The sequence below is a fragment of the Sceloporus occidentalis genome, unplaced genomic scaffold, assembly GCF_023333645.1.
Source record: "Sceloporus occidentalis isolate IW3139 unplaced genomic scaffold, rSceOcc1.0.p SCAF_6, whole genome shotgun sequence".
In the NCBI taxonomy this organism is placed as follows: domain Eukaryota; kingdom Metazoa; phylum Chordata; class Lepidosauria; order Squamata; family Phrynosomatidae; genus Sceloporus; species Sceloporus occidentalis.
In genome coordinates, this window is record NW_028316986.1 from 139,343,761 (window position 1) to 139,355,916 (window position 12,156).

At 37.9% G+C, this 12,156-nt stretch overlaps 1 protein-coding gene across 3 annotated transcripts in view; it reads right to left on the bottom strand.

Moving 5' to 3' along the window:
* Positions 1 to 12,156, bottom strand: part of CSMD1 (CUB and Sushi multiple domains 1) — a 1,238,710-nt gene that overhangs the window by 270,068 nt on the left and 956,486 nt on the right. For all 3 annotated transcript variants that reach the window (XM_089531085.1, XM_089531084.1, XM_089531086.1), the window contains exons 22-23: positions 9,030 to 9,199; positions 772 to 928 (exon numbers count right to left, since the gene is read on the bottom strand). In XM_089531085.1, the coding sequence (XP_089387211.1) occupies positions 772 to 928; positions 9,030 to 9,199 (327 nt within the window). The remainder of the gene's footprint in view (positions 1 to 771; positions 929 to 9,029; positions 9,200 to 12,156) is intronic.

Below are 12,156 nucleotides of genomic sequence, written 5' to 3' on the forward strand. Positions count from 1 at the left end.
GAGAACAACAATAATAAATCCCCCTCAATCATAAAGCTTTCCAAATACAAAGCTTAGATCAGCCACTATTTCTCAGGCTAACTCACTTCATACGGATGCTACAAGAATAACGCATACTCATTATTGAGTCTTTTGGAGGAAAAATAGGATAAAACAAAATTGGACCTGTAAATGACAGTAATCTCTTTAAGGGTAGGGGGAGATGCAAGCTCAGTTCTTTGTACATTTTTTTCCTCATAATACCTAAGCCTTCTATCTTTCTCAAAAAATAGAGGAATATTGCTTTTTTGGCTCTTGAGATGTACAATTCTTTGAATTTTACCAATTCAGATTAGCAGCATATGTGAGCAGTAACTTCTGTTAATGCAACTGCCAAAGCAGTGGATGTTTGTTCCAACCAATAACAGCAATGAAAACACCTGAACATCCAATTGTGTAAGATTTAGCCACAAGAAACTGAATTACTTACCCCTTCCATTATTTATCACAGTATCTTACTTACCCCTTCCATTTTTTATCACAGTATCTTCTTTATTTATCCCTACAGCTCTACTCACAAAAAGTCCTGAAGTAGAAAATGCTACTTTTAAACACTTCCTCCTTTCCAGCAGTGAAATGAATTAAAAATGCAATCTCATAAACACAGTAGGTAGTAAGAACTAATCCTTGGGATTTTGTGTTAAATAATGCTTGCTAAGTAACACATTTACTCTTTTTTTTGTATTCTCTCTCTCTCACACGCACATACCTATCACCACGAGGGGTACATACTTGTATATGTGAGCTGAAATCCTTGGTCTGTATCTGATCCATTCGTATTAAATTCTATCCATAAGTGGTTAGATGTACTGTTGAGAATGAGCCCGACCAATTCATTTTTTGAAAATGTCCCCAAGAGACGTGATGAACTGTCTTTTCCATCATATACCTTTTAAAAAACAAAAACTTTGTTCACCTTAAAATGAAACATAATACATTAAATAAAACACTTCCGATGCAAAATATGAAAAAAATATTGTACACAACTAATTGTATAACACACTTCCAATTGAAAGGCAGATGAAAAAATTCATGTGGGCTCAGGCTAAAATATATTGGCCTGGTAACTCATATCAAAGACAAATACACACACACACACACTTTTTTTCCTGCCACTTGTGAAGCTTATCTGGAATGGGGGAAAAATTATTCATGACTCAGTTGCTAGGCATTATATCACTACGGTCTCTTCTATAATCCACTTAATAAAGTCTGAAAAGCTTTGTGACATTTCAGTCAAGGAGCCTCTTCTGAAAACACTGATGAGGGGCAAAAATAACCTCTGATCCCTCCTGACCAAATGTATTCAAAAGGAAGACTGAAGTAGCAAAACTAGACTGTCACCTTTTTTATTTCAGATTCCAAGCCTGAGGTGATTTTTGTCTTCAAATCATTTTCAATAAAAAGAAATCCACCCATCTGATACCACTTCAGAGAGAGGCGAGCTTTTGTTTCCATGCAAAGGATGCACAGGTGTATCTTTAATTCACAATATTGGCCCTGGGAAACTTGAATTCACTTTTAATATTATTGATATTTCACATGATTTTATAACAGCTGAAGTCACACAGTATTTGTATGTATGTGTATATATATATATATATATAGAGAGAGAGAGAGAGAGAGAGAGAGAGAGAGAGAGAGATAGTCTGTGATTACAGCTGTTATTAAATCATGTCAAATATCAATAATATTAAAAGTGAGTTGAAATTTCCCATTGCCAGTATTGTGAACTAAAATATTTTTTAATTTTTTTTAAAAAAATAGTTCTTGCAACAAAGAAAATGCAGAATAATAATAATAATAATAAACCAAGTTCACATTGACCTGCTTATTTCAATAAGGTACACAATTCCCAGAGACCAAAGTCTCATTTCCCCTTGCCCTAGCAACCCTGACTCTTGTTTCTAAACTGTAAATCCCCCAAACTTTTGTTGCTCTAGACTGCCAAATTCTAAAAATGTATCACATAAATATTTGCAGTGGGTCAGATCTTGCCCTAAAATTTTAGTCCCAAAGAGAGCAGACACACTGAATAAATGGCAACTCAGTAAGACCAAACTTGTAGAATACCCATTGAGTCAATGGGTCTACACTAGTTGTGACTAACAGGCTACATCTGCACTGCAGATACAAACCAGTTTGGGACCACTATCAATACCATGGCTCACTGCTACGGGATTCTGGGGACTGTGGTTTTGTGAGAATGTTAGCTTTCTCTGCCAGAGAGCAACAAACCACAATTCCCAGATTTCCATAATGTTGATCCATGGCAGTTAAAGTAGTGTCTGCCCCCCCCCCCCAACTACATAAACAAAACAATTATTTTCAGCATATATTAACAACCCAAAAGCAAATGCAAACAAAATCTCTCAATAAATCAAATTAAGAAACAACATATGATGGTTTAAAGAGCAAGATAGCATGTTAGTGGGACATACATAATAAAGAAGATAAAGAGGAAGTTATAGAGAAAAATAACATCATGGGGAATTTGAAATCCTTTTCATAGTTCTTCTTCTTATCATCCTTATTATTATCATTTATTTGTATAGGGTCATAAATTTGTATGGCCCTTTAGAGAAACAATCATTTCAAAACATTAAATCCTGCCAGTAGCGTACAATCTAAGTTCTTAGAAGTTTGGGACAGTTATAAGAAATCAATCAAATTGGTATTGTTTTGGTTGTCTAACTAGTGGAGTCTCTTTCAGCTTTCTCTCACCCACCCATTTTTAAGAGAAGAACAAGTTTATTTTCATGCACTGGAAAATTGCATTCACAATAGAACATTTAATATGCATTATTAAATTCTGGAGGATTTCTACATTTATTTGAATATAATCAATTAAATTTAATCTGCCTGTTTAAATATTTATTTATTTTAAAACCCCTCTATCCTACTCCTCAAAGCTGAAACAACAATTAAATTATAAATGCATAAAATTTCAAACAGCAACTATATAAGAAAAAAAGGCAGAAAGGCAGATAAAACTACAGCTAAAATTCTTAAAAGAAAAACCTCCCTAACCAATAGATACAATGCATCACGTATATCCATCTGCAGTTCCTTATTTCCCAACCATTTGAAAAGAGAAACCTTAGGAATGAATTATCCACTGACAGTGTTGAGAAAACTTTAAAGATCAATGAACCAATTGATCCTTTACTATTATTCAGACCTTGAGTCCATAGCCATTTCATATCCTCTTACCCTAGAAAACATCTACGATCCAGACACTATCAGCAACTGCCGTGGACTGGAAAAGAAGGAATTGTGCACATGAACAAGCTGTTCTGGAGTCAGCTTTCATAGAAAGTGGTATATAAATATAAATACATTGACCAGTATTTCTATCAGCTAGTTATTTAAGTATTAGTTTTACATGGGTTCATCCATAAATAACTAAGTACGGTAACCTCTACTGGCTCAACTCCCCCAAACCTGATGGAAACATCATTCACCCATGCTCCACTTGCTGACAGAATGTAGTAGATGCCCAATAAAGTAGGTTTGGGGGGAACAGTGTCAAAGTCGTGACTGCCTAGATTTCTGCACTACACTCTTATAATGCTGCTATTTCACTTAAACTGCTCTGGGTGCCTCCTGTTGCATCCTGGGATTTGCAGTTTAAGGAGTGGCATTTAGAATTCTCAGCCAGAGAATTCTTTAGTCTCACTGGACTAGAAATCTCAGAATGCAACAGGAGGCATCCAGAGCAGCAAAAGTGGAATAGCAGCACTGTAAGACTGTAAAACGGGAATGTGGTAAGTAGCAGTAATGAATATGGAACAGTCAAGGGTAGAGATCCATTCTGCTGGTGACTGGAGCACAGATAAATGACATTTCTGTCAAGTTTGTCGGATAAGGCCAGGAGAGCTTACTTACTTAACAGACAGCCCATTAAAGCCCGCTTTCGGGAATCTTGGGAGTGTGGCATATACACGCCACACACTACGAAGCCATCTGGAAGATACTCCGGTGGCATGGCATTTACACAGTGTCTGGGGCTGTGGCAGTGCAGGAAAAGGTGGTCCTTTCTTGGCCCAAATAGGAGCTGATCTTTTCCTCTCCTATTTGGGCCGGGTTCAAGGTAGATTGAGCTGGGTTCAAGGTGTTTGCTACAACCCCAATGCATCTTCAGTGGGGGCAGCTGTTCCGGACCTAAGAAGCTGAAACAGGATACAGTGCACCCGCGCGCGGGTTGCAAGGGGCGGTGCGTCCCATTGGAATGAATGCACTGCCGTGTCACTGCCGTGTGCATGAGCCCCATTCAAGTGAATGGGGCTTAAGCATGCATGCTATTTGGCTTACGCGGGGGGTCCGCGTAAGCCAAGGGCGCACAGTTCTGGCTTTAATTTATTATCTAGGAAAGACACAGTTTTCAAAGATAACACATACTTGTTGACCAGCCATGAAATAACGAGACTAGACACAAATAAATGGATTAAACAAGAGCTGTTTTACTAAGATGTACACTGATTTAAAAATCTTCTCTCCCTACTACCTGCCAAGGGAAACCCATTTAAAGAAACCACCTCAAGCTGATTGTACAATATCCAACAGATAACAGTATGGGGCAGGCAAAAACAAAATACCAAAAAAAAAAAAAAAGCCACAAAAACCTCACAGATAATGGAGGATGAAATTCCTACCCAGACCAACCTTCACAGTTGCCCCCTATCACATGGTTTTGTGATTTTTCCCCCACCTGGCCTCTCTTCATGGAAGCCAACAAAAAGGCCCCCTCCCCTATAGCAGCTTTACTGTGTAGGTCAGAGAATAAGACTTTTAGAAAATCACAAGTGAAGAATAATGCGAGACAAACCTCATATGTATCTATTCAGAAGCAGTATGCATATGATAGCAGCATTAATACACAATAAATTCCCAGCCAGAGAATTCTTAAGTCTCACTGAACTAGAAATCTCAGAATGCAACAGGAGGCATCCAGAGCAGCAAAAGTGGAATAGCAGCACTGTTTCCCATTCCCATTAAACTCAATGGGGCTTACTTATGAATCAATATTTCTAGGACTCTAGTCTCTTCTCAGTCTGTATCAATTGTATAAGAGTGCATCCATAAATTCATGGGTGACCATTTGGGAATTAATCTGGAGAATTTTTTTAAAATCTGTGTTAACATCCACAATTAATTATATATTTATGCATGTTTTTAAATGTATCCCCTACTCAAAATATTTATTTCCAAATATATTTTATCTTTTTTAAAAAAGAAATATTGGGAGCTAAAAACAGTATAAGAAAATATAGGATGTGCAAATGCTGGTAGATAATTCTAACCTGCCCATTAGTCCAAGAAATGTAAAACAGGTAGTACAGAATCCACAAAGTGCAAATCCCTCAATGGTTTTTAATACTACAGACTCTTCTCATTGCCTAACTGGCAATATCAACTTGCACTGCCTAAAGTCATAAGGAGCCATGGAGGAAGTTTATCCAATTTAATTACTGAAATTTTTCATTATTTGAAATTATGTCGACTTTGATTTGTGGTGACCCTGTGAAGACCTCCAAGATCCCTGGCTGTGAACAGCCATGTGCAGCTCTTACAAATTCAGGACCATGTCTTCCTTTTAGTGAATCGATTCTTCTATAATGTGGCTCTCCTATTTTTCTACTGCCTTTCACTTTACTGAGACATTATCATATTTCCCAGTAAGGTATGCTGTCTAGTGAAGTGTCCATAGTACAGTAATTTAAGTTCAGTCATTTTGATTTCTATGAAGACTTCAAGCTTAATTTGATCTCAAACCCATTTGTTTCTCTTTTTGCCAGTCCATGCCTTCTGGTATTCCATACTTCTCCAGCGCCACATATTAAACGGGCTGCTCTTTCCTCCTGTCAAGTGTTCCTCACTGTCTTGCTTTCACAATCATACACAAGCATCAGGACAATTAAGTGTTGTCCCACAGCATTTATTGTAGTGTGATCCAGTTTTTGATGGTTTACATAGTAAAGCCTTAGCTATAGTCTATAAAGCACAGTTTAATTTCTTCTGAAATTTTTGATGCGCTCCACTAGCAAGTGAATGTTTGGAATGTGGTCTCTAGTATATTTTTCTTTCCTGAATCCAGCTTGGATATTTGGCTTTTCTAGCTACACGTATAGTAAAGAACTGTTTTGTGTGTGCAAAATTTTGAGCATCACTTTGCTTGCATAGGAGATTAAAGCAACAGTTTTGTGGTTACTGTAATCTCAGGTGTCCCCTTTCTTGAAGACTGAAATTTAAATTGAGCATTTGCAGCCTGAGATCCACTGTTTTGTTTTACATATTTATTGACAGGTTTTTATTGGAGGGATTCCCCCTCTATAGCTTGAAACACCTCTATTTGTATACCTTATTTTCTTCCTAGTGATTTATTTTTTCCAAGGGGTATGAAAGAAGTTTCCACTTTACTTTATAAAACTGTTACAAGAGTCTTCCTTAGAGGGAATCTGTCATCCTTTCAATTACTGATATGTTGGTATAGCCAACAGAAATTGTTAATCTCAAGAGGAAATTCTAACCATATAAGAATATAGATGTTTGTATGTTTTCTCCTACATTTGAATCTAAAATATGAAGAAATGTGCATATCTGGACAAATTCGTATTGAAAAATAGAAAACTGAAGTTCTTGCCCATCTGTTTTGATCAAATCCAAGGGATATAATTATTCCCAGCAAGGAAAGAACTGTGTTGTACCTGCTTCCATAAGGAAGAAGTGTTGCTAAGGAAAAGCATGCTGTACCAAAATTCAGCATCCATCTGTTAAAATACTCCGAAAATCAAAGTCTAACTTTCAGAAGCTAAGAATTTCCACTGACTGCATGGAAACAATCAGTTTCAGTTTCTCCCACAATCCAGATCTCTTTCTATTTCTGCCTCTCTCTCTGTTTATCTACCTCAGACACTTCCTGTCCAAAATATGTGTAGAATGATGCTAAATTCAAGTCCTAAGTGAGTTATTTCTTGCCTCTTCAGAATATTTAGTTTTTTTATTGACAATGTTGGGGCTGAATTGAATAATCTTATTTTTCATCTCTATATAATCTTGATTCCCCTTGCCCCAACCCCCACCCCATTTGTTGTTGTTTTTCTGAACAAAGCAAACCCTACTCTGGGTCATAATTATTTTATCTTGACTTAAAAGGCTCACTATGGGCCTGAACAGACAGCCAAAATAAAGCTGGTTCGGGCCACTTGGAAGTGTGCTGTTTAAATGACACATGTTTCCTAAGAGGCTGGAAGCCACACTCTAGTCCTAAGGCCTGGAGCACAGCTTTGGCACAGCTTCTGGCCTCTTAAGATGCATGTGTCATGTAAACAGCATACCTTCAAAGTGACCTGAAGCAGCTTTATTTTGGCCTGTCTGTTCGGGGCCTATGACTACATTTGCTAAAGCAAATATCTTTGTAGTTTGACCCGACATTCAACTATTTTTAAATTTGAATCTGTACAGCTTTCATTTCCAATCTTTTGATTTTTATTGCAATCTGTTCTCTAGATTAATCAGTAAAGTACCCAATATTTCATCCCCAAATGCTTTTATACCTTGACTACATCACCCTTTAGCACCCCTTAGCTCATTTTTTCCCAACTTTTTAGACCAACAAATGAGCATCAGAAATGGACATCAAACTGCATGAGGAATTTCACCAATGTGATATCAGAAAATTAAAATGCTTTCCCAAAGATCTTTGAAATTGTAAATCCTTTGAGAAGACTAGTAATCACATTTGGCATTTTTGTCACATATACAGAATGATAACTTGTTTTCCAGTTATTTATTCTGTGTGGCTGTTACAATATCCAGTAGTAATTTTTCACATTATGAATTAGATCTATACTGAAATGCTCTTGAGGCATTAGTTTCATTAATACCCTACTTTTCTTTCAAGCATTTCAAGCCTACATATATAAACCTCCTCTTTGGTTCTTATCCCCTACAACAACCCTGCAAAACAGATTGCTAGGAGATAGCGACTGCTCCAAGATCACCCAGTGCACTTCATAGTCATTATGGATTAGAACCCAGATCTCTCATATCTTGGTTTAACACATTAACCATTCTGGCTCACCCACAAGCACTAGCTCTCTCATAAAACTCTCTCACTTTTTCATAGCCAGGGAGATGAACAATACCAGTGTTACTTTTAATGCACTCCACTAGCCGTAGTGGCCAGAGGATCCTGGAAGATCAGAAAGGTAACTCTGCTAATCTCATACCATTCCTCAAAATCCATGCCCCTCTTCATCCTAGGATTCCATCTCATGCTATCCCAAAAATTAATATAAATTCACTCACAGAAGAGGCTAGCGGGGAGAGAAAAAGTAGATGATCAATGGCAGGGGAGAAGGTACAGAAAGCCCCTGTTCTCAATCAGAGCAAGGTACATAGTGCATGGAGTGGGGGGTATTGTAAACCCATTCAGGGAAATATGTAGCTTCTGAGAAGTCATATCTTCCAATGGGGGAACAGAAGGGTGGTACTTGTCTGTAGCTAAAAAGAAAGCATCTCCTAATATCTATTTGCATTGGCTTGAACTAGGTTGAGACACACCAGGTGACAGAATGAGATGCATTTCAGACATGTGCCCTGTGTTGGAAAGGAGGGCTCTGGATATTCTCAGAAGATATGAAGCAAAGGGTGATGTACTTAAGTCTGTGCTAAGGGTATTATACCCAGCTATCTGGTCTGTTTGCACCAGAACTAGGGTTTAGGTCATGCATCATCTAGTCTTCCTGCCAAGAGGATGGGGAGAGGATGCTTTATTTGCAGATAGGTCTATATAAGAAACCTGGATATGCATATAACTCACAAGCTTTGTACTCAGATGTATCTATATCTGCCTATTTAGCTCTATTGATATAATTTTCAATGTAGATATACATAAAATACAAGAGATCAAATAATTAATATAAAGAAACATGACTGGGGGGATTCTTGTGTTGCTGGTTTGCATATGGGCGTGTGTTCATATTTACCTTAACAGTATCTCCTTCATGAAGCTGAAATGTTCTGGCTCTCAGATGAATGCCTTTCCCAGGTTCAGTTTCAATTTTATAGATGCATTCGTGGTTGTTGTCATAATTAGATGGAAAATTTGGTGACAGCAGTGTTCCTTCATTTCCAGACACACTTGCTCCACATTCAGCTAAAGAAAATGAGACGTTTTTTAAAATAAAAATAAAAATAAAGAAGCCTTAGTTATCTGTTCCAAAAGAACGGTAACATTTGTGATTACCGTTGGCCCTCCATATCCACAGATTCTACTTCCACATTCAATCTCCACAACATGAATTTTTTTTAAAAAAAGAATCCATAAAGATAACCTTGATTTTGCTGTTTTATATAAGGGACACCATTTTACTATCCCACTGTATATATTATGGTATTTGAGCATCCACAGATTTTGGTATCCATGGAGTGTCCTGGAACCAAACCCAAGTGGTACCAAGGGACCACTGTATTTTCCAGACTACAAGGTCCCTCTGCCAATACATAAGCAGAAAAATTAGCCACACTTTTACTTGGCAAGCTAAAAATTTCCTTATGACAATAATGGACTTTTCACATCTGCTATTATTTTGTTTTTAACAATGGCCTTTACACTAAGAACCACTGGGTCACTGTATCTAGATATAAAACTTTCCCATCTCAGACCCGTTCAATTGCATTTTCATTCCTCACTGTAATCTGATGTTTGGAGCAATCCTCACCTGAATCAGTGAAATAATCCACAGTATTCTGTACTCAAAATATAAAGTCAATGTATGTTCAACTGTCATCACATCCTAGGGCATTTTTGTATGTGTACAACTGCAAATAAAAGGGGAAAGTGACTTCTCTCTGCTAAAAATGTCTGATGGCAAACAAGAGAGAAGTTTCCTGGAAGAAATCCTAAAAGCAAACTAGAGATAATATTCTGTATTAATAGCCTAAATCCATTTGCATTACTTCTATGCAATGTGCTTAAGGTATGTGATGATTTAATCCAGCCAGCTAGACAGCTTGTACTACTACTTATCATTGTTATACTTCCACAGTGGATTTCTAACCTGCAATCATCTGATTATACAACACACATAAGTGTACTTAACCTAACTGGGCATATTCATTTTGACAAGAGAAATGCAAAGAGCTCAGTGCATTTCCATTAACCAGTGCCATGGCTGGAATCATCTTATTTTTGCAGTGGGCAGAGAGAATGAATGCAGATAAGTGGCTGTCAAGTTGCTGCACCTACCAAAGTAAACCTATTGAAGTTGGTAGCTGTCAGGGACTCTCTGGGAGAGGAACTGACACTTCTTACAGGACTCATACCAAACAGGACAGATTGTAAGGTCATTAAAAGAAAATCCTTTGCAACAATTTTTGTATATTCCTTCTGTCTCTTCTTTCCCTCACCTCTTCCCTTCTTCTTCATTCTGATGACAAGAAAAGTAACTTTGAGAACTCCAGGCCTATTGTAACTTTGCCCCTATTCTGGGCAGTAAGTATTGGAATCAAGGGTGTGGTTTGATTTGGGATTTCTTTTTTTGTAACAGCCATGGTTTCATCCTATGCAACCCCAAGATTTGCAGTTAAGGGAAAGCCATGTAGAATTCCCAGCAAGGGAGCTCCCCTAGTGCCTCACCAAACTACAAACCCCATGTTCCATAGGATGTGGCCATGGCAGTTCAAATGGAATATAAAATGAAAGTGTCCCTGGAAAAGAAGGCCCACAACATCATGTGGCCCCAGGGCATTGAATCTTGGACTCCCCCCCCCCCCCTCAGTTTTATCCTTTACTGTCTTAAAGTAAATCTCTTAAACATAGGCTATCCATCACTGGGATGAGAAGTTAGGCTAGCATATTTTTTACAAAATTAGCACAGAATGTCAATGGTTGTGCCCATATCTACACTTGTCCCTCCACATTTGCTGGGGTTAGGGTCACAGGACCCCAATGAATGTGGAAAAACCACAAATAACAAAAACACTAGTTTTGCTGAGAGAACACCTCTCTAGGATTCTCTAGGTCCTCCAGTGCATCTCTGTGGTCAACATCTGCCAGACACTGACCACAGAATTGTGCTGGAGCAGCTACAAATGTCTAGTGGAGAGTTCTCTCTAGAAATCTCTAGGTCCTTCAGTGAGCGTGTGCTGGGGATCTAGATATTCCTAGAGAGAATGAATTAATAAAAGCCATGAATAATCAATGCCAATGTGTGCAATGGTTTAAGAGTTGGACTATGACTGGGGAGCCCGGAGTTCAAATCCCTACTCAGCCATAGAAACTCATTAGATGAACTTGGACAAGTCACACTCTCTTAGTTGTAGAGAAAAGCAATAGTAAACCTCCTCTAAATAAATGTTTCAAAGAAAACCCTATAATAGGCTGGGTTCAATTCAGAGAAGATTTGAAGACACAAGAAACAATATAATATCCAAAATCCACAAAACAGTGATACCTGTATTGGACCAACCAAAATGCACAATGTACATGTTGCAAGCTTTTGAAACGCCACTGGCTTCTTCATCAGGCAAAGGTATTAAAAATCATACAAGAGGAAAAAAAATATGACAATGTCAGTCACAAGCCTGCATTTTGTCAAGATGTGGCTCTTCTTGGTTCAGGTGGTACTGGAGGGAAATTCATGCAGTCAGCCCCCTCCTCCTTCTGACGAAGTGGGTATGCCAGGCAATAAAAAAAAGTTCCATTAGCAAGAAAAAAAGATATGTTGCTCTTGATTTTTCACACCGTTGCTTGATGAAGACGACAGTGGAGCCTCAAAAGCTTGCAACATATATTTTGTGCACCTTGGTTGGCCCCAATAAAGGTATCACTATCATGAGGATTTTGGATGTTATTGTACTTAGCACAACTGCCATCAGGCAGAATTATCCTTTATGTTACTATTCGTTTTAAGTACATATAATCAAACAATAATTTAAATAGCAAATATTACAATCAAAACTAATTGCCATGTAAGTTGGAAATTTTTCACCCTTTTATTTCATCTTCTTGAGTGCCTTCAGGTCATTTCCAACTTATGGCAACTCTTAGGCAAATGTATCACTGAGTTTTCTTGACAAATTTTGTTTTCGGGGGGGGGGGGGGTTGCCTTT